We start from the raw sequence: 23,396 nt of genomic DNA, 5'->3' as shown, positions 1-23,396 counted from the left end.
AGAAACTGGACAACACTCTCAGGCACATGGTAAGATTCTTGGGTTGTCCTGTGCAGGGCCAGAAGTTGTATGATCCTGATAAGTCCCTTCCAACTCAGCGTATTCTATGAGTCTATGATTGTATCATGCACAGGAAGTTCCCCCTGAATATGAGTAGAGCGGGTGATCATACACTACACCAGATTGCCCAGAGCGGTTGTGGAGTCTCCCTCGCCGGTGATATTCCAGAACCGTCTGGACGCAATCCTGTGCCACGTGCTCTAGGACTACTCTGCTTCAGCAGGGAGGTTGGACCAGATGACACAGTGATCCCTTCCAACCCGACCCATGCTGTGATTCTGTGAGATCACCGCCCTGAGGCGAGCCCCGAGGCGTTGTGGCCGCTCGCACGGAGGGCAGGCCGGCAGAAGGGGGGTCCCCCCCGCCTCCTTCCCTGCTGCCCGGCGGGCCCGCGGCCGCCCCCGCCCGCCAGCTCGCACGGCGGCGCGGGCAGGGCCCGGCGCGCTGCGGCGGGCAAGGCTGGGGCGGCGTCAGCGGGCGCGCGGTGCCGGCTCCAGGGCTTTAAAGCAGCGTGTAAGCTGAGATGCTACCACAGACAGCAGTGCGGCGGCGGCGGCGGCCGCAGGAGCTCCTCGAGCCCAGACGGGCGCCCGACTTTCGCCCCCGCCGTGCCGCGGGGCATGAAAGCGGCCGCCCCGCGGCTCTAGGTACCCCCGGGGCCCCATGGCGACGTCCGACGCTGCCCGCGCCTTCCTCCTTCTGCTCCTGCTCTGCCTGCCGGCGCTGCGGCGAGGGGCGCGGGTCGGCGGGCAGCGCCCGCGAGGCTGCCCCGCTCCGTGCCGCTGCGAGCAGGACGGCGTGCTGCTCCGCGCCGACTGCTCCGACCGCGGGCTCACCGCCGTGCCCGCCAACCTCAGCCTCTTCACCTCCTACCTGTGAGTGCCGGCGGGCGGGGAGGGGGCACCGGCGGGAGGGCTCGGGCCGACCCCGGCGCTGACAGGGGGCTCGCAGGGTCGGTGTGGTGCCGCTGCCTGCAGAGAACACCCAACTTCAAATACGTTTCTAATCGCTATTTAATTAGCAGGCGGGTTGTAAAGCGTTTATAGGTGCCTGGCCATCGCGGTGCCCGGTCCGGCGCCGGGAGGGTCGCTGTGTGATGTGGTGTTTGGGGGGTAGTTAAAAGCGATTGCAAGAGCAGAAACTCAGTGCGATCCGCAGGGACGTTAATCTTCACCTTCGCTTCCGGGGACAAGGCTTTGATGTGCGGTCGCTGCTGATTTAATCGTTAACAGATCTCCCCTCGGGTGGAGGAAAGGCTGTAAATCAGTCGCGCTCCCAGGAGGCGGCAGCGCTCGGGGACTGGAGTGTCTGTGTCCTGACACAGGTGCCTGTGTCGCGATCCGGACCCGGGCCGGCGCACCCCGCACCGCCGGAGTCCCCCGGCGCCTCGCAGTGTCCGCCTGGCGGGGCATCCCCATCGGGCCGGGCTGCTCGGAAACTCCGCTGCGTCTCAGGCGCTCTGAGTTACAGCGTAGGGACAGAGCCGGCGAAAACGGAGAAAATTTGTATTAACAGAAAAAACACAAACAAACAAACAAACAAACCACCAAAACCACCCAAAACCGTGGTAAAACTTTCTCTGATTCCTTATTTTTGGCTCAGTGGTCGTCGTTTACCTTATCTTGGTTTCATGTGTTGAAAGTGTTGGTGCATTGGAAGTGTTCCTTCACTGCCCTCCTTGCTTGTTCTATGGTTTTTTATGGTTGCATGACCAGTAGGTTGTTAATGTAATATCCTTCATATTCAGCATAAAGTATGTCTGTTTCTAAGTGTGTTTGTCCATCTCTATTTTGACATGCTGATGACTTGCTTGCTGCTATAGTCAGTGTGAAGATGCTTTCACAGCATTGTGTGTTTGGGGTACTAAATCATTCTGAACTCGCTTCTCTGTTAATACCACACTTCAAAAGACATAAAATATATGTTGCATCTGAAAAAATAAAGTAAATTAGAAATGGCTAAGAGAAGTAAAAACGTGCCAACATACACAAGGTAGAAATTAAGTGCAACCAGTAAAATCTAAGTAGTAAGTATATATGTTAGGGGAAAGCTTGATTTAGTGGAAGTAGCATCAATTTATGAAGAGAATGTGGAGCTGAAAGACTTTTCTAAATATGCATGTAAATACTGTTCTGAAACTTGTCTTAAGATCAGTTTTAGCTTATTTTTCATAAATGTTTCGCAGTCAAAGCTATTAGTAATGTTAAGAGGCAGGAGTCAGCGTTACTGAACAACCAGTTAAAGTAGAGGAGAACTTTGGCTATGCATAATAAAGATACAACCTTTAAGAGACATACAAAGTCTGCCACTGTTTCAAAAAATAGCAGGTCAGGATTCGGGTATGCATAAGATACAATGTTTTCTGGTGCTTTGGAAAGCCATAAGCAAAAAGGTGAAGGTATGAAGTCAGACTTCAGATGTACATATCCTGTGTCAAGAAGTAGAGGCCCTAAATTCTTTGTTGCTTGGAAGAATGCTAAAGCTGGAAAAGCATGAGAGAACTCACTGTTTGATTATTTTATGAAGAAAAAGAGAGCATATGCATGATGATGTCAAAATACCACTGTTACTGTCTTCTGCTATGGTTCTTATGCCTCTGGTAATTTTCTTCTTGGTAGGATTGTAGTCTAGTCTGCACTTTTATTTTTAAATTCTCCTGTCCTTCAGAAGGAATGTCTTTCTCTAGTCAAGAATTCTCTGCTGTTCAGTAACAGACACACTGAAGTGAAAAAACATCACTTGGACAGGCAGACCTTTAAATGACCGAGACTGCATACAGGCAGTATAACAGTATAAAAGACCGCTTCATAAATATAGGCAACTACACTTGCTGTTTTCCAAATTTACAAGGCTGCTATCATTGGATTGATTAATTATTGCCTAATTATGGAGAATTGTAGCTCCTGCTTGCCTTCCATAAAGAACTGTCGAGTCTCATTATCTGTAGATGGCTAAGCAATGGCAAATTTTAAAATGTGCCTGCTTGTTATAGGGATGTTTGCCTCCCTGAGCTTGGCAGTGACCAACTAGCTACTCCTTAATTATTTTCTTTTCTGTTTGTTTGGGGTTTTTGTTCCCAAAAAAGACCCAGAATTGTCTTTTTGTGCTGTGACAATTTTTACTTCAGGTGAGAGTAGAAGGTTAAAACTCTGTATTCACATTTAATCTCTCTCCAGAAAAAAAAAAATCTTCTCTAGTAGATTCTCTTCTTGCATGGAGACATATCTGACCACAACCAACCTTGTATTAATTATGAGCTTTTAAAGGGTTTTTTTCCTAAATTTCTGACATTTTTATTTTAGCTGAACACTTGCATAGGAGACGAAAGTAGAAGTTTTCTTGGTGTGCAGTGGAAATTGTGTGAGAAGTTGAAATGCTGAGGCCGTTAAGGTTTTTTTTATGTTGAGACAAATGTGTACAGAGCATGATATATTATGGTGAGTGAATTTTGCATGTGCAACCATTTTTTTATGATGGTGCTCTTGCAGCAGAGCTAAATGTACTCTACAGATGGACCTGCTACACTTTTCTCCATTCTCATTTATCCCAGGCTGCAATTCTTGCCTTCCATCAAAAATATTTTTATTTATGGTTTTGTGTTTACTGCAATAAACTGTTAGATTTTTTAAGAGTAGGCAAGGAGAAACCATGAGTTTCTTTCCATTCCTTTTTTTTTCATTTACTTTTAGACTAAGTACATTAATTTACTTTTAGGCTCACTGTATTTAATGCAGCTCCTGTTGACATAAATGAGAATTCCATGTGCTGATGAAGGGCAGCACTGAGTCTCTGTTTCAAATTAAGAACAGGTTGCTTTCCTATCAGTACACAGTGAAAAGAAGAAGAATTCTGAAGCCAAACCCATGGGTTAGTGAAGTATTGTTACCATTTGCTGTGATGTGGAAAACTGAGGCAAAGAAGGGCTTGCTCAAAGTTAAAGTTTATTGCAAAGTCATTAATTAAAAGACAAAATGCCTTATCCTAACTCTGTTATTTAACCACAAGCTCATCTTACTTAATTACTCATTAAAAATCATGTAAAATCTGACAACTCCTGTTCAAGACTATTTAGTATGAAGAGTATCTCATGTGATGACAATATGGAAGACAGGTCTTAAAGATTTTGAAGTTCTCTGTTAAGGGCCTGGATAGCACAGAAAACTAAATTTATTATAAATGCCAGGGCCGTTTAACAATTCGGATGCCGTATTTGTGATCAAAATGCGTAAACGATGAGCAGAATGTTTGCATAATGTTACTGTCTTAGGCTGACATAGACATGCACGCATACATGTATAAATATTGCAGGATTTGCATTTTACATTGTAGTGGACTTTGAAAGTTTAAATTTGAGTACATTGTAAAAATGTACAGTAACACTTGGGGAAATATGGTTCATAAAATAGTTAATTGTTCATAAAAATTACTAAGAAAAATTATTTTTCAAAATAATTGATAACATTAATATTATTACAGTAGAACCTATGGAGAAGAAATCATATTATAAGGTTCCTAACATGTTAGTGTTTAAGTAAGTTTTGACCTTCTGCTTTATTCATTGCCATAATATTTTGTTTGTTGATACATAGCCCTGTAGAGCACGCTCTGTAGCGTATATGCAAGTGTTTAAGACTACTAAACATAAAAAAAAAGAAATTGGCAGAAAAAATTACTTTTCTGAAGGTTAAGAAGTATGTTCCCAAAAATTAATGATGCTTCTGAAATCAGAAAGATAGAAATTTCTGTGTCAAAATTAAAACCAACCCTTTGGGATAAATTTGCATTTTAGTCATTCTGATCTCACAGTCGAACTCAGGTCTTGTGTCTTCACCTAAGATATCTTGGGAATAACTATGTATTTTTAAAGAGATCAAATAGTAAGACATCTTCTTATGAAGAAGTGAGATTTATAAAGTCTCTTACACCTTCCAGATCCCTTGGCAAGATTTAGAAGTTAGGTATTTCATAAAATATTTGTGGTTTTTTTAGAAAGTACTTGTTTACATAGGTACAAACTTTATAAGCCGTTTTTGTGCCTTAAATTAAATGATTGTCATGCGTTTTCAGTTAATAATTTGAGTCTTGTCCTGATTGAGGATGGGGGCGAATCCAGGTTCTGGATTTAGAATTTAGTGCTAAATTTCTCTTTTGAAAAGGAAACTGAGTATTTCCTCTCTACTCATGACTATAGTATGCTTGTAAAGGTAAAATGTATCTGTAGATAAATTAGAGGTAAATGAAAACTGAAGCAGTAAACTATATTAAGTTCGCGTTGACCAGTTTTCAAGAGGTTTGCTTTAAATTTCAAAACATAGGGTGTCAAGTCAAAGATAGTGTCTTTGAGAAAAAAAGTGGATTAAAAATGTATTTAGGAATGTCAGTCTTCGTTTTTGACAATACGTGCAGTGCTAAAAATAACTCTTTAGACTGCTTCCTAAAGTGCCTTTTGCTGCTCAGAAAGGAAAAAAAAAGGTCTGACAACACTACCTTTCTCCTTTGTAGCGTTTACTCTGTAGAAACGCTGCATAAATTGACAAGGAAAAGGAAGCTGTCTTTAAGCTGGTAGAATATAAGGTGCTGACAGAGTGAAGGCACCTTCAATTTGGTTGGTATCTGAAGTGCATAGGACAATTGACCAGGCAGAGGGAGCCTGACTCCAGCTGAGAACGCGTGCACTGGGCTGACCCTCCCAGTCAGCATGCCAGCGGAGATTAGACTTTCCTAAAGTGCTCCCTTGTTAACCCAGTCTTTTCTCCGATGTCATTTGTCTTTCAAATGCTTAAAACTGCTACCAATTTTGCAGTAGTCCAGATTGCTTTCTTTTATTCTGTTTGTTGGCCAAGATAATATTTCATCTGCATGCACTGCTTTCTTAATTCTCTGTTGGCTATTTAAATGGTCATGATTAATACAATTTATGGTATTTTCCTTGACTTCCTTACTTGAACTGTCCAGCAGATCTGATTCTTTTCCCAGTAAAAATCATGGTAAATAAAGTGTGGTTCCTTTGGCTCCAAGTAAACTGATTGAGAGCAGAATATGATTTGGTGTTTTTGACATACCAAAACAGCTTTAGACTTCAGTCAGAAGAAAATACCTTAACATCTTTAAAAAGAATAAGATGTGATCAAAGGATGATTACTCCTCAGAGATTTGGCATTCATGTGGCAAATCCTTATGCTACATGATCTGCACTGTTTGCTGAGACCTGAGAAACGTCTGTACAATTTTACTGATCAGATGTGAGAAATTTAATGACTGGAGAATTATAAAAGAAATATATGTAGCTGGGGGAGGGGTAAGGCCTGAAATGATGTTGCTGTCACTTGTTAAAGGAGTGTTACCCTCTTTTATCTCTTAGAATTGAGGTTTAAATGTACAAAACTAAGACAGTCCACAGCTTCAACTGTACATGACAGCAATTCATGGTACCCCTGATTTCGTCCTAGTGCTTTCTTTTCTAAGAATCTATAGGCAACAGGTTGTAATGTTTGAATTAGAGACCTTAGAACGAGTATTAAAGCAGCAGCACCCAAATAGAAATACCGTCCTGGAATGTCTTTGCCATTTAGATGAAAAAGACCCCAGCCAACTCGTATTATACTAGGCACCAACAATACCTAGAACACTAAGCAGGAATGAAATGGGATCACAGTGCAGATCCCTAGGAACTGGTGCAGTTTTATGAGACCTTTGCTCAGACAGCACTTTCTGTATCACCTTTCAGTTTTATTATTTTGCTGTGTTTTACTAATTCTTAGCTATGAGTTTTGGATTTTGGGGGCTGTGGCCACAGCAATGAGGTCAGTCCATGAAAAGACAAGTTGTATTTTCATGACTGGACAATGCTACAAAAATTAATTAATCTGAAGTGTCCAACAACGATAATTATAATAATCAACCACTCACAAACTTGGGTTTTATTGGTAACAAATGGGCTCTTAGTTGGGTCCAGTTGTATGATTTGGCTCCAGTCCTGCAAATACTTATCCAGATACTATACTTCAGTGTCAGGAATGATTCCACTGAAATCACATGTGCAAATGTTTGTCAGATCAAGGCCTTTAATAATTCTAAAACAATTATCTCTTCCCCAAATATCAACTCATTTTTGGGTAATAGTTTCATTAAGCTGTTCTGCTCCACTGTCTCATTACACAGACTAAATAATTATGTATATCATAAATCTTCTAATACCATTTCTTTCAAAAATTCTCAAAATCTTACATTGATTTGAATATTTAGCTTAATCTAGAATGCACTGTCTTTCAACAGTATTGTTTTGTAGTTGCAATGAAATAATTTGAAGGACATATTTGTCATTAAAAATTGTTAAAACTTTTTTGCATTATAGTGTAAAAGTGTAGTCCTTTATATACAAGTGATATGCTACTGTGTGCATGGAGATGTGTGTGTTTAGACAGACTTTGGGCGAATTTGAATAAAGTATCTATCAGTCTAAAGTAGTACAAGCAGCTATAACTCCCACCACACAAAATCTCTCCCCTCTTTTGATGACACTTAATTAAATGCTTTCCTTTTTATTGAGAGTAAGTAATTATATGCTTAGTGAAATTACTAAACTTAACATTACTTAATTACTAAACTTAACATTACTTAATTAATGCAAAAGTATTTTCTGGGTTGGGACTTAATTTTTATAGTGATTGTGAATAAACCCTTTAAATCTTACAATTTTTTGAGTGCTTGTGTCATACAAACTTCCACATGAAAAGTGTACAATAATTTGATACTGATGTTTATGAAGGGGAAGTAGGAGGTAGTAAGTAATACTACTTCTCCATTTTCTTTTTTTTTTTTCTGTTAGTTCCTTCACCTAACATTTCAGCCTGCTTTGCTTGAGGATGGAACAGTTAAAGCACTGATATTACACAGAAATAGAACTTTCCTAGCCTTCTTTTCTGTTGCAATAGGCATCTTTTGATGCCAGTTATACCATCTCTTCTGGATCCTGTGATAATAAAAATGCTAGTGTAAGTGAATGAGAGAACAGATGTGCGGTGATGTCAGCATTAAGGCAAGTGTAATTGCACTGATTTGGCATTCACTGAGTTTGTAAATGAGTCTCTGTACCCTGAGGGGAGAAGTAGATCATAGCTGGCAAGGGAAGCAAGTAAGATAAGACAAAGCTCGCTCTCACTCATCATTGAAAGTTATCTGCTCTGAACCACCTTGATGAGTAACTTGCCTTTGAGCTTGATCCTTAATCAGCTTGGTGTGGAGGCTGCCTCAGAAATTAAATCTTTCTCCTGTTGGTCTTGCATATGATGAGGCTGCATTTATGTTTGGGGGGGAAGGGGCAGACCAAGTTGTCCAGGGTCCAGAAACAGTATTCATCCTTATGAAGGCATAGAAATTAGAGTTTTTTAAACACCCTGATTCACAGAGGTTACTGTTTTGGAAGCATAAGTAAAGGGCGGAAACTGCTTCTGGGAGCAGGGACTACAATCAGGTAGCCATAGCTGGGATTCAGGTAGAGAGACCTTTCAGTTCTGTTCTTGGATACAGTAATGAAGTAGTTTACACATTCAGGTAAATCATGCAACTTTTCTCTGGTCTTACTGTATATATGTGATGGCTGACAACTACGTGCATCTAAATTTGACTGACTTAGTAGTGGCTGAAAAAAAGCTGAAGATTTGTAGATTAAAAACACTTAATGAGGTGCTAATTGTGAGTATGACATGGTAAAATAGAGGAATCACAAGGAATATTCTTCTCTTTGTAAGGATATATGTCTGCCTTTTCAATTTGCTCATGACTGTCTATTTGAGCTGAACCTCTGTGATATATAAGATCCTTACTCACTGGAACAAGTGAAGTCTATGCAGGCATTTGAGAGCAATATCTGACCTGCTGATGAGAAAATACAGGTCCATATGCTTGGTGCAATATGGAAGTATTGCCTGCACTTGTGCTACGGTTGTGCAAAGACAAGGATTTGGAAACAGGCCAAAAGAGGTGTAGGTTCAACCTTATGACTTGACAGAGGTCTCAGGGAGTACATTCCAGTCCTAGAGCATCCCTGCATAAAGCCTGACTATATTGACTGTAAACTGCAACAGGAACACACAGTTACAGGAAGATAACAGAGAAGCAAAAAGCCCATTGAGAAGAGATGGCAGGTAGTTTGGGAATCTGCCTGTGACAGTGCCATAGAGTAGTGAAATGTGGCTCTTATCAGGCAGATCAACCAATTTTAAACATTTTAAACCCTCAGGAGAAGTGGCAGTAATGCAGATCACAGTTCACATTTGTGCCATGTGTCTGCAATAAGACTTTGTAGGGTATAGTTATTATGAGAAACCTTTGTGAGTAACTGGCTCTCGTGGAGATAACATCTGAGTATGAAGTTATGGTGGGGTGAAGAGTAACAGTGTGCAGTACTACCACTAAGTGTTTTTAGAAGTTGAGTGTGAGGCACTGTGGAAGAGTAATTGGTAGCAGGAAAAGGGGTTCACGTGGTGTTATTTAGACCTAGCACTGAAAAGGGACAATGTGACAGCTCTTGATTAGAGAATGGCATCTGGGAAGACTGTACATTCCTCAGCATATAGAGGCTTCATGCTGCCTTGTACCTGTTTCCTATACATATGTAGAGTAATGTGAACTGCCAAGTGGCAGAACTTTACTTCCTTTTGGCCAAGACAGAAGATGTGAGAAGAAAGACCAGGGCAAGCACCTTGGAACATCCTAACTGCCTGAAGGCCAGAGGCAGTACAGAACATAGCTGAACACATTCTTGAAATCTTGAAGTACATGTTTTTGGAATAAAACTAATACTTACTAAATATTTATAAGGGGAAACCCTTTCATCTAGAATAGAAAAAAACATTGTGTTGAAACAGATATATGTGGAAGCATATTGTAGAAGTTTTCATTTCATAGGTTATTTGGATGGAAATAGAAGATAAATCACTACAGGGAATGGCAGAAAAAGAACCAGTGCCAGATTGTGGTGGTGCATCCCCCATTCCTTGGACTGCACTATCATCTCAGAAATGCTCGTTAGCCCCCCTCAGTCTTGACAAACAGCACCTAGACTAGCTCCTCTTGAGCTAACCGGAAACTCTATCTGCTCCCAGGAACTAGTTCTGTCTAACAAACTTCAGTTCTTTAATTAACAGCTTTGGAAACTTACTTTTCTTGCCTGAATAACAACCCAAGTGGAACAACATTTTTGTTGTCGAACTTTCAAAGAACATTACCAACCCAAATTGTGGCCAGGATGGAAAATTACTGTGACTAAAGCCAACTCTCTTGCAAACCTATAAACAGCTGTCCTAAGTGAGACCCTTGGAGCTCTCCTGGACCACAGGGGGCTGCAGCCAGCAATGTCCCCCTGAGTGGGATGCCTCTCAGAGCCAGAGAACTCTCAGGTTTGCTGTACTTGGAGGATCGCTGCCAAACACCACCAATGGAGCCTTGGTCAGTGCCCCCACTCCTTGAGACTCAAGCCTTTGCCCATAGAGAAGATGCAAAAACATTCGATGTGAGTACTCACTGAATTAGAGGGGAATTTTTCACAGGTATGTACCTTGTACATACTCATGTGAGGTGTTTGCATGTGCGAGTATGAATATGCTATAGCAAATGTACTGTGAATGTTTCTCTCTTAGATTCTTAAGTAGTTGAGGTCCGTAAGGTTGCTCTATAAATGAGTTACTATTGTGCTTATAGTAAATTCTGTAGAATCTTTTGTTAAATTGTTTAAATCAGGTTGTTGATTAAATGCTGCTAAGTTTAAGTGTGGTTAAAATCTTTAGGCCTAAACTGTTGGTCAGGTCTAGGGCTAAGTTTGGCAAGTGAGTCCACTCTGAACCTTGTGATTAAGCAGAAGGGCCTCCTTAATTCATTTTTATCCTTATCCTTTTTTCATCCCCAACCTCCATGGAGATAGTTTTTGGTTGATTTTAGATTTCAGTGCAGTTTTTCTCTTGTGTGCTTAAACCATCTAGTAAGTAGTAGAGTGAACTTTCCCAGTGAGCTTTGTTGCACTTTAACATTTAACCTGCTTTTGCTGATGGTTTTGCTGGTAATTCTTTGAGCAACCTAAGACACCCACACGCGACACAGGTCCATCTCTGCGTGTCATTCCCTGTGTGTAAATCAATAGATTTATGCCAAGGAAGACTTCACATAGTTTCTACTCTGCTTATGCTAATGGAACTAACTTAATTTTGTGGAATTGGTACTGGTAAAATAAACCAAATTTGAAAAATGTGAAGATTTTGGAAAAGCATTAATATAATTAAAATTAAGCATTTGCTTCAGTTTTAACGTGCCAACTCAGCAGAAAAGCTTCTATTATGTCATTACCATGCATGGTGTCTGTCCTTCTGCAATAAATAAAAGTCAGTTTGTTTTTTTTTTTAGATTTTAGACATACAGCCAAGTGATCATCATTATTGCCATGATTGCATCACGATATAGACTGGCAGATGAGTTGTGTTGTGTTGTGTACAGATTTTCCAGTAGTTTGAGGAAGGACGGAATTTTTTTGTTTGTTTTCAGTCTTTTTGTGCTTGCTGTTGATAGCATTCATTGAAAAGAGCGACACTTTTTTTTTTGGATACGTTCATTCCATTTATCGTAGACAGAAAGAACCATCATACAAATACAGTTATCAAAATCACATTTCTGTATGTATCGGTGCCTCAGTTGTTCTGCCTTCAGTGGCTGTCCCTGGTCCATCTGTGAAGAATCCCATAAACATGAAGCCAGATGTGGTCTGTTTTCTACATTTATCATAAATCATGAATACAGCCTCTTGTAGTAATGCAGAGTAGTGCTATAAGAGCATCAGATTTCACAAGGAATTTCTAATATCCAGATTCACTGGATGTTATTATTTGCAGTGTCATATCTCTGTGTGGGAAGTATATAAGGAAGTGCTGCATGCTCTCAACGTGCTGCTAGTTTAATCTCTTCTGATAAGGTTTTGTGAAAACTAATTATGAGCCGGTTTGGTTCCCAATGAAGCTAGAACTGAAACTACTTTTAATGATGTGAATTGAGCTCCTGGTAGTATGTCACAGTTAGTGACATTCATTAGTGGTTTTGATTATCTTAGCATGGAGGGCTTCCGTTAAGTTGTGTTCACAGCTTTTATAAAGCAGTATTAAGGTGAATGAATGAAATGAATGAATGAAAATAAGAAATCTGTGTATCATCATTTAATAATATGATTTTGGTAAATGGTTGGATGTCCCAGCCACAGGAGAATTATAATAGAAGGACATAAGGGGAAAAAAACATACCTTAGTGCCAAAGCATTATGTTCTTTCAATCAGTAGTAACACTACTTGTATTAAAGATAAACGAAATACATGTCTTGCTATAACAGCAAAACAAAATCAGACATGAAATAAACCTACTGTTTGTTCTCCATCTGTAAAATGGTGTTGTATCAGAAATAATTCTAGCAATTTAAAGATTTGGTAGTTTAATATTTATTGGAAGGTTTAGACGTTAACCTTAGTATTCCTCCATGCTGTCAATTTTTCCTTATACACTATGGCACAATTATTGATGAAGGTAAAATATGAGGCAGAATTTCTCAGTAGTTACATTACAAGATAGAGGCTTTGAAGTTGCATCGTATGATGATTCTACAGTGCTGCTTCATATAATTCTCAAGTATGATGTAATATGTATGTTTTCAGTTCTAGTTAAATAAAGACAGATTTTGAATATTTTTCTATGTCTGGGCAAGTATAAAAAAATAAATGTGAACAGATATTGATTTCAGAGCACAGGGTTTTGAATCTAGAGAAAAAACCCCAACAATATTCAAGATGTTTATTTTCTTTTTATGTCATCATCCACCAGAATAGATAATGCAGCTCATGTAAAATCAAGAGATTTATTTCCTATCAATATTGTTATTTATTTCTTTTTCATAATAGTCTTGTTCATGGGGTTGTCTCTGACTGCCAGATTTAGTAAAAATATGTAATCAAATGTTTTGTAGGCAAGATGATGGTTAGATTTATTGAGGGCAGAAGATTATAAATAAGGTAAAAATTATTTTCATGCACTTGGAGAACAGATTGCATTAACATAATATCTTGAGTGTTATCATGATACTCAGTATTGATGGATAAAAATTCAAACTGGATAAAGGAAAGTGCACATTAGACCATGGAATAATATCTTCAGACATATGACATGAAACAGACCAGCAGTTTTCCATTAATAAATAAATAAGACAAGCAAGTTTGAGGTGTCACAGTGTAAGTAGATACGTAAGTCGGAGTGATACTAAAACGAAAAGAGTGATTAGCAGTTTGAATACCAGTTCTGTCCCTCATGCTACTCTTTCGGTATTTCACAAAGTTTGTGATGCAGTCGACTGCACTACTTACTAAGTAAGAAGAATTCAGTAAAGGATATTGGAGTAGAGTTTATGCTGCTCCTAAAATTCAGAGGCGGGGGTGTCTAGAGGTATCTTTTGCCATTTTAAAATGTTTTCCTCTGTAGGTTACTTAAGACATCAACACAGCACAGAAAGAAAGTAGAAAAGGCCTACAGCTGCTTCCTAGAAAAGCAGTCAGCTCACATATATCTTGGGTACTGTTCAACTAGTGAGAACTTACAAGCATAGAATGTAAAATGTCTTTGTCTGGCTTTTGAGGAGGTTGCTATACACCACTGCCTCAGTAATTCAAGTCATTAGCTTTTCTTGGATCTTAAAAATAATACATATCTATGTTTTTAAACTTTCACATGCCAAAGACATGACAATATAACTACAAGTTTTGCTAGTTCTAAGTAAAGCTCTCCAGTAAATGATTGGATTTATTATACATGTTATGTTTTCTGGAGACATAAAAAAAAATGCAGGCTAATGCAAATCTGTGCATCTTCTGGCTAGTGATTTCAGCTGCATTGCTTCTGTATAGTGCAGTACCTCATACACTCATGAAGTCCTGCCTTTTAAGTGTAAAATACATTAAGATCTAGAAATTAGTTTATTTTTTCTCAGTATCTGCAGATCTACCTGTTTTGTGTTTGGAAGGAAAGACAGATTGTGCTGTTACAGGGATGACATCATGCAATCAGCTGTGGAGACTATTACTTCCGTATCATCCACTCAGTGCCTGGTCCTTCCTAGTATGTCTGTGTTTGCCATCTACAATGCTAAGTGCCTATACAGCTTTGAAGGCTTCTGTCTTTATCATCTTTAATGCCTTACACAGGAAAACAAAGCTTTTTCAAGCTTCTCAGATTACTATTCCAGATCTAGGAAGAGGTTTTCCATAAGTTTTTTCTAGCTATTGAATCTGAATTACATGCCTCACTTTTTAAGATGTTAACTGATAAGATGAAGACTACTTCCTTTCTAGGTTGCAGTTGGTACAATACATACAGACATAGTGTGTGCCTGTATACAGGTTGGGAAAGAGGTTCTGGCAAATTTGATTCTTATAATATTTATTTTTAGATTAATTTTTGTTGTATACTCTTATGGTAAGTTTTTTTTCAATTCCTTTAAATTAGAGTTCTTAAATGGGAAATGTTCAGTGAACACAATTTCTTTCTTTTTTTTTTAATTATTTACTTACCAAAATGAAAAAAATTATGGAGTAATAAAAAATCAGTGCCACCATTGCAGAAGCCACCTTTGAGAGCCATTCTTTCTATAGTTATTGTGCCTGAAAGGACAACAGAATGAAGTTGCGGTGGACACGTAGGGTTCGGTCCAGAGACTGTACTTGAGGGTATGTCATGAAATCTTACAACATTAGTGGTTTAGTGAAAAAGATGAGAAAGAGGGCAGGAAAAGCTTGATTTATATGCTTTATTTTCTGGTCTGTTTTATCTATATGCTTCCACTTCTGGTTCCGTAAGCACAGAATTTCATCATACAAAAGAATAAGAAACCAAAATGGGCTTTTTCTCCCAAGTTGTGAAAGGATGCAGATTTAGGACTTGCTAGATCTATGAGAAAAAACAATTTAGGAAAAGTAGACCACCAAAAGTGAACTTCCAACGTGTCAGCATCTGTGCTGACTCCTGGTAGTTTTGGCTCAAGCACAGTTGACGGTTTAGCTTAGCAGGGCAGGGCACTGGGAAAATAACTTGCTTTCTCTAGCAGAATTCCCTGTGTAGGAGTGGCTTGTCTTTGCCAGTTAAGTTTCTGAATTCACAGAATTGGAAGAAGATAGCGCTTAAAGTTTTCTGGAAGACTGGAATTAGAATAGGAAACTCAGAAAAAATGTGCTTCCATATTAAGAGTCACTCTCAAACCAACAGTTTTAGATGTTCATATTGGTCTTCCTCCCCTTGGAGCCAATTGTTCCCACCCTCCTGTTCTAGGCTCAGTCTCTTTCAGCTGTGCTGACTCAACTGTTTGTTTAAAAAGAAACACATTTCTGGTTGAAAAGTATGTATATAGATTCACTGCTTTGTTTTAGAATGTAGTCACAGAAACAGCCAAACTAGCACAGCTGAAGGGACAGGGACAACTGATCGGGAGTTCAGTGAGCAAATGAAAGGAGTGGAAAACTTTTCAAGTGCTCTTGCACCACTGCAGATTCCTAGGTAAAAATAAACCCTACAGAAAACCAAAGGGATAGGGTTTTTTTATCTTTGATTTAGTTGTAGTCATATGCTCATAAGCAAAAATCTTTTGCTTTGATTAATTTGCTATGGTTGATAAACAATATTTCGTAAAAATTCCATTGAAAGTGCTTATGATAGACACATTATAAGTTCTTTCAGGTATTCCAGATGAATCTAGGATTCAGCGAAACTGAGCAGCTATACATTCTTTGAGAATTTGAGTGCATTTACAGTAGTTCAATTTAGTAATCAACTGAGAGAAAATTTTTCACCCAGACATAGCTTTATAAGTCGCAGTTCTTGAATTTGTGAGTCTAATAAATATGAAGTATATACACAAAATTTCATATATATGAATATATACACATAATTTCAAAATAATGACTGAGTAAAAAACTTTTCCAAAATTAGAAAAAAAAATTCTTTTCACTCCATGTTGAATTACCCACAGGTAAAATGTTTTGTCTGCTTAATGGCAAACTTCACCCCAGATATATATATCCTTAGCCTATAGGCTGCACAAGACCACATTTAAGAAAGTGAAAGAAGATTCATCAGATATGAGCTTACAGTTGGAAGTGCCACCTTGCTCTAAAATAGCTATGAAATATATCATCCAGAGCAGAACTTAAACAAATTATTAACAACATTACTCTAATGATGATTATTAACCTTATGGAGAGCAGTATGGCTTGTTTATATATAATTGACATCTTTATACAAAAATATCTTAATTCCTTTTAGATACTGTGGCACTATTATGATACAATAGCAGACCAAAGCACTGTAAGAAGTGATTGCAGCTGCCAATTTCAAATATATTTGCTGGGTTTACCTTATTTCATATGCAGAAAGGAAATATTCTCTTCTGTCTCCCAGCTACCATTCTGTGCTTTGAAAATCAAGCCCAATTCTGCATCCACAACTAATGTTCAGTGAGTAAAACAGATAAAAATAAAGCAATCACAATTAATAGGTTATCAGCTCATATTATCATTTTACAAAAAAAAAGTAGACATGTTCACGTTTGTGTTTCTAAAATACCTAAAACAATTTTCCAATTTGATGTTTCACTTTTCTAAAATTCAGGAATGTAAGAAATGGTACATTTGGGGCACAAAAGAAAATGTACCTTTGAAACTGAATCATCTCATGTGTGTGTCTTAGAGTAGCCAGAGACTGTGCTTTACGTGAGACATACAGTATGGCAACACTCATCAGAACTTTTTTTTGTTGCTAAGGTCTGTATTTTAGCATTTTGAAGGCTGTTCTGTATTTCTCCATTATCAAATACAGAAACTCTCAGATATGTTTTATAATCACCTTCTATATATATTTGACATTATAAGGAACTATATTAAACATATAACAAGGTCAGTAGAGTTATATTTTAGACCCTTGCTTCTCTAACATAGTATTTAAGGCAAAGAAAACTTATATATACTTCTTATTAAAAGGGTTTATTAAAATTGACTTTATTTGTTTTACAGTTTAGCAAACTCTGCAGGTAGCCTTAAGAGTCTGCTCAATTCATTATCATTAAATCAACAACCAGATCTTCTTTCTGCCATTCCCTGGCAGGATTAATGGAATTTGCCATGATTTGTGCAATTAACAGTGAAAGCTCTTGCTGGGTAAGCTAGCAAGCTTGACTAATTCTCAGTTGTGTTAACTTTATAAACCTATTTTAAGGTTTTAACTTGACTAAAGATTAAAGGTAGTGACTTACGCTGTTACCTTTTAATATATCTTACATGATTATGGTTAATAAGTGTAAATAAAATATTAAATATATATTGCATGGTGCACATGTGAAAATATGTATGTTACGGATATTTTGCAACATCCTGTAAAACATCATTTTTGTGGTTTAAAATGAGATTCCAAAAAGCAATTGATCTACTGATACTAAAACAGCTGCATAAATTTAAACACTTCAAGTATTAAATTATATACAGAATTAGTAAACTCTGTGTAACAAGAACAAATCATTTGTATTTCAAAATAACTTACGCTTGAATCTAAAAAGTGAGCAATTATTATTTGATTTGATTTAAAGCTGGCTTGCTCAGCAAAGCCATTTTAACCTGTAAAGCATTCCAGTTACTATCGGGTTTTTCACCTTTTCAGACAATGTTAGAATCAGTATTCAGAAAAGCCTAAAGAAAGGAGAAAAGAGAGGAAAAAATATTTTCAGCCTGTCTGACAAGACTACATGAAAAGCTTGTGATCAAAGGATCTTAAATACACGTTACTGGTGTGACAAACAACATTTTTGTCCCTTTATTAGATTTATTTTCCTTCTGGAAACTGCAGTAGCCAGAGTATAGTTTGTGAAAGAAAGCTGGCAGGGATGTATTCTTTGATTCCTAATTAACACCTTCAGTCTCAAAAGAGAACTAACAGAAATACCATAAAATGTTGCAGCTGCATTGTTATTCCGCTTGGTTGGTTTGTTAAAAGTCAGCTGGGCATTGGCAGCTGCAATAAAGGAAAAGCTCAATGGATGTTTTGTATTGTGCCCACTGAAGTGAAAGAAGGCAACCATTTTATTTTCAAATGGGCAGCTGCATAGTGATGTTTAAATGGAGCTAAATGTGAGATTTACTGTTAATTTATAGTAATTGGTTATAAATAAAGTAGCAGTATAGCTTGGCTTTCATGTATTAAAGCCATAGAACACAAATTGAAGGCAAATGAGTTATGAAGGGTAAAAAGTGAAGGGTAAAATACTAGAGTGACAGAAAATGCAGTTACTTAGAAGTAGCGGTATTCAGTTTTGCAATGTAATGCAGCAGCCACCTTGGAAGCAACTAGTCAAACCTTCTTTAGATTGTGCCCTGAGAAATAAAGGTAGACATTGCTTTGTCCCACTGTAGTGAAAACCAGTGTTTTAATGCTGGGATCAAAACCAAGTGAAACTCTGCCTGGAGAGCATAGGTTTGTATTTTGGGTAGTAGAATAAAGGAGGCATTTAACTCTGGTCAGATAAATCTCACTCACCCTCAAAAAAATGCAATTAGGGAAATATGTAAATCTAGATGTTTCATCAAATGCTACCTAAGGGGTTACCAGTTCTTTCCTTGCATAATGACTGAACTAAAGAACTTCAGTGTCTGTGTAAGAACCATTGTCCCAGCCCCAGAGCCCGTTGGAAACCGAGTCCAGACTGGCCGTGGGAAATACCTACATATTTGACACAGGCCCCATTTCTGAGAGAAAAGGGGGTGGAATAGAAAGTATGGAGATTTTACTGTTGCATTCTAATCAGCCATGATCTGCCTAATTTGCTTTGATCAGGAAGATAAACTAATTTTCCTATAGGCTGGATAAAAGTAATTAGCAATCCAATGCTTTCATGCTTTTGAAAAGGGTAAAGAAAAGAATAGCAGAAATTGTAATGGTGGGAGCAAAGTACCCCTTTTCGGCTCATCTGAAAGCATTGTTAATTGAAAATAGGATGGTGCCATAGGAGAGAGGCCCTGATTAAGATGCTTTTTTGGGCTAGGATATCTTTGTGCTCTGTGATGTATAATGTTACGCAGCTAAATGTTTCTGAAGATTAATTTCACTTGAGTTTTAGTATATTTAGCTTCTGCTCTCTTTTGTGGAAAAAACATATTCCATGTAAACAGTGTGTATGACATTCTGTAAGGATGCTGTTTGATTTCCCAAGGCATTTTAATATCTTTTTCCATAATTGCATTAGAATAATTCAGTGGTTAAATAAGGTTTGGATCTGCTGCTTCCATAAGGCTTCAAGATGAGGGTTTCTAAGGCCACATAGGGAAATCAAAAACTCTATAGCCGTAGCCAAAGCCAAATTACTGGATATCCCAGTCTCCTGATTCTGTTAGGTAAGAACTGCGTGGTTCTGTAGGCCTGAAGTGTGACACACTTAGCCTGACACACATGCTATGGTGTAATATGCCTCGGCTAAGTTTTCTGGTAGCTGTTACTCCTCCTTGGCATTGGCCATTCTATTTAAGTATAAATCAAGATGTCTTGAAAGATACTAAGTTTCACAGTAAAATGCTTAATATGCAGACATAATGGAATGCCAGCACACAGAACGCCATCTTTACCCAGGCAAACAGTACTCATTCAGATAATCTTACCAAATTCCATAGGCTGCAGAATACCTTATTTTTAATACCTGTCTTCCCCCAGGTTTCCCCATCTTTATATGAACTGAGTAGTTCAGCAGGCACTTACAGACAGCTTGTTTAATAATTCTGTCCACTTAACTCTTTGTACTTTGAAAGTTATATTTAAGACATCAGATAAGCTTAAGGACTCTATTTATCATTTATGTTACAGTTGTATTGCAGTCCACAGCCGTCAGCTGTCAGGAGCAGCTAAAATACAGAGGCAGGCTCTATAAAACCTTTCATAAAAAAAAAAAAGCACGTATTTGTGATGAATGAGAAAAACATTTTATGGCGTGGATAGAGAAACAGGGGCATGTGTTCTATCTCAAAGACGCTCCTATTAAAAAAATAATATCCTTCAAAGACAGAGTTTGGAAAATTAATTTCCCCTGCCAGCAATATGCCTTGAATAGTGTTTGGAGGGGGAAAAAAGCTATGTTCCTGTATGATAGTGGTCTTAAACTCAAGTATATAACAAATTTTTGAGTTGTCTTTCTACACTCTAAAATATGTTGGCTTTGTGATCATCTGCAGTGTTTGTTTTCCAACCCATGTGATGTCAGCTGCAAAAGCTGTGTTGCTTTGAATGTGAGAACAGAGTCACAGAAATAAAAATTGATGTAAGAATTATAAAATAAAGTAGAAGCATTCGTTGAAATACTGCAGAGAGTTTTGTTTAGCCTGGGAATATTTATTCATTTTTCTTATGGAGGCAGCACAACCTCATAGATAAAGCATTGATTTGAGATTCAGACCTATATTTTTTTCATTTCCTTATTGCATTGCTTAGTGCCACAGCAAAATTAGTTTGTTTACCACTCTACAGTCTCCTTAACTCCTACTTAGTAGTTTACTTTTTCTTTATGCTGTGCTTTGAAAAGTATTGCATAATTGAATATGGCTGTACAAAAAGTGCAGGAGGGCAAAGCCAGCAAGTACATAATTCCTTCAACCCAGAAAGTTCTCCCCCCACCCTCTGCCAATATACACCCTTCTTTGGTATAGGTGGGCAGAAGTTGCTCCCCTAGCTCTCTCAAGAGAAGACGTAGCAATTCTGTCTCAGACCTTTGTATTACATCACATTTTCCATAGAATGTGAGCTAGAGTGTAGATTCCTACAGCTGTTACTCACAAACCTGCAGAAGGACAGGGAATTGCTTTCGTGCTTCTCTTTGAGTTGCACAGAAATTAGTTTCCTAAATCCTTAGAGTTTTTCCAAATGAAAACCATGAGGAAATTGGATGATCTGTAACTCTTACAGGAGGAAAACGCTGACCCTGATTATGAATGTTGTCCTTCTTCCGTAGCATTCTGTTCCTTACAAGGCTGAGAGGTTTTGACATAACATTCTTGTGGTAATATGGAAATACACCATTCTCAAAATGGTGCAGAAAAATAGTGTTACAAGAAATACTTCACTCATTTCTAGGTCCAAAGAATTCAATACACATATGAAGTCACATCTGTGTAGAGTTTTTTAGGAAGATATATGTAAGCTCTGCCCTTGTTCTGAGCCATCTGGAAACTATCAGCAAAGTACTGAGCCTGACCTTACCTGAGTACTAACCTTACCAAAAAAGATGGTATTTATCTGGAGACACCTAAGAAACTACATGGGGGATAAACCTGCTCCACCTTATTGAACCTAGAGGAGTCTGACTACAAATTGTAACCCATGTGAAACTGGTCCTGCTAAGCTCTACTTTCGGAAACTCATACTGAGATTTCAAAAGTCTTTAAGTGTTGTTACAGCCTAAATTGTATTCAGTTTTCATAGGATTTTACTAATTTTTATTAAATCCTCCTTACTAAGTTTTCTATATTTCTAGGAAGATCTACCTATTTATATTTTTATAAAAGAAAGCCCAACAATGAAGTCAAAAGTCTTAACATATACTGATGAAAGCAAAGACAACTTCTCACTTTTCCACGTAAAGAAAATTAGTTTATCTCATCCAAAGAAAAGCTTGAATAACCAACAAGGCATTACAGTATGCTTCTGATGTCAGAAAACTTGCACTGGTGCAGATAAGGAATCAAGGAAGAAGATTTCTTCATCCTTGCATCACCACTAACATGAATATGGTGCATACATTTTATCTTTTAATTTAGTTGCTCCTGGAGTCAAAGTGGAATTCAGCTCCAGATTCATATGCTGATCTAAAATGCAGCTGTCTAGAGTAGGCAGTGCCTCATTCTCCAGATAGTATAGTCCCAGCTGTTGGAGAGCATTGACCAGAAAAAAGTCGCTTATCTGAAGATGAGATAAATCTTTCTACCTTTGACTACATTAGGAGCCCAGGAGCTTGTTCCGCATGCAGACCGCTAACTTCAGAGTGTTAGGAGCCAAATCACTGTCTCAGAGGTCAGTGCCATTGACTAAGCAAAGGTGCACTCACTTTACCTGCGGTGTGGTAGCGGGCCTTGAGTTGTTCCTTCACAAGGCGACGAGTCATAATGTCCTATTTGCCAGGCCGATGCGGATGCATCAGGTAACATTTCAAAAACTCTGGATGTCTGTGTTTACCAAACTTAAGTTGAGTCTCCATTCTCTAATGCAAATGGAACTTCATTTCAATGCTCACCCATGTCTGCCTTATGCCATTTAAGATACTCCAGGCTATCTGACATGTCTCCATGGGATACATATGATATAGCCTCTAAAGGAAGTGCATCTTCTACTGTGTGGATAGTGTTGGTTGGGAGCCAGGCAAGTTATCTCAAGAAATGATGACCCACAGCTAAAAAAATCTGGCAGTTTAGTTTTTTTTAAAAGCCGTGGCATAGTTCCCCTAGAAATCTTAAAGACTCACAGAGAATTGCAGTACTATAAACCTAGCAACCTGCATGAGGGGGGAGATTTGGAGTAGAAAACTCCTTCTGTTTAAGCTTGTGTTACAGACTTCATATTAGTTTTGCGGTGAGTTGGACTGAGTGTGGATGATCTCTTATGCCATATTCACACTGCAGAGAGTTTTCACATTTAAATTATGAGGTTTCTTCCGTTGATAGCAAAAAACATGTGGGACATGTTGTGATGTCCCACCCTGAGGGAAAGGAAGCACCCCAGTGTTCCTAAATGCCCATCACTGAGAAGGAACAACAAAACAGAGAGTCCACAAAAACTTACAGTTTTATTAGTAAATTATACATTTGGCAGGGAAATTGGTGTAAGTTAGGCCCTTACAGTATAATCCACATGGTGGTGGATTTTGAGTAAGGGATAAAGAGAAGATACTAAGGAGAGAAACGAAGGAAGAGAAGAGGGAGGGAGGGAGGGAGTCCAGTCCTAGCTCCAGCATCAGTCCAGCTGGTGGAGTGTCAAGGGTCCTGAGGGTACTGCCCAGGCTTATCTTTTGGGCTATCTTTTTGTAGATAAGTTTTCCCATCCTGGAGCTAGGTTTCTCACTTTCCATGCAAATTAGTTATCACTCACACTTTGTTCTTCTAGGTCTTTCTGGAAGTGAGTCAGAGGGCTTTGGGGGTCTTTGGCGGTCTTGATCCCCCTGACTGGATCAGCCTTTGGTTGACAGTCCCTACCTGTTTCTCAACCTCATTTCTGTGCCTGCGCTGTTCTATGTTGTACTTATCTCCAGA

General features: G+C 38.6%; 1 protein-coding gene across 7 annotated transcripts in view; it reads left to right on the top strand.

Annotated features, from left to right (window-relative positions):
• The first annotated feature begins 621 nt into the window (after positions 1–621).
• The window catches only part of LGR5 (leucine rich repeat containing G protein-coupled receptor 5), an 87,427-nt gene continuing 64,652 nt past the window's right edge, over positions 622–23,396 (top strand). For 6 of the 7 annotated variants that reach the window (XM_051795886.1, XM_051795888.1, XM_051795882.1 and 3 more), the window contains exon 1: positions 622–935. In XM_051795886.1, coding sequence (XP_051651846.1) covers positions 724–935 — 212 coding nt within the window. In that variant the 5' untranslated portion in view covers positions 622–723. The remainder of the gene's footprint in view (positions 936–23,396) is intronic. The other variant, XM_051795887.1, reaches the window with a different exon arrangement.

Source organism: Manacus candei, unplaced genomic scaffold, assembly GCF_025592945.1.
Source record: "Manacus candei isolate 608988 ecotype Guabito, Panama unplaced genomic scaffold, ASM2559294v1 h1tg000043l, whole genome shotgun sequence".
Classification (NCBI taxonomy): Eukaryota; Metazoa; Chordata; class Aves; order Passeriformes; family Pipridae; genus Manacus; species Manacus candei.
Note: the sequence above shows the minus strand (reverse complement) of the source record. Positions and strands in the feature narration are given on the sequence as shown.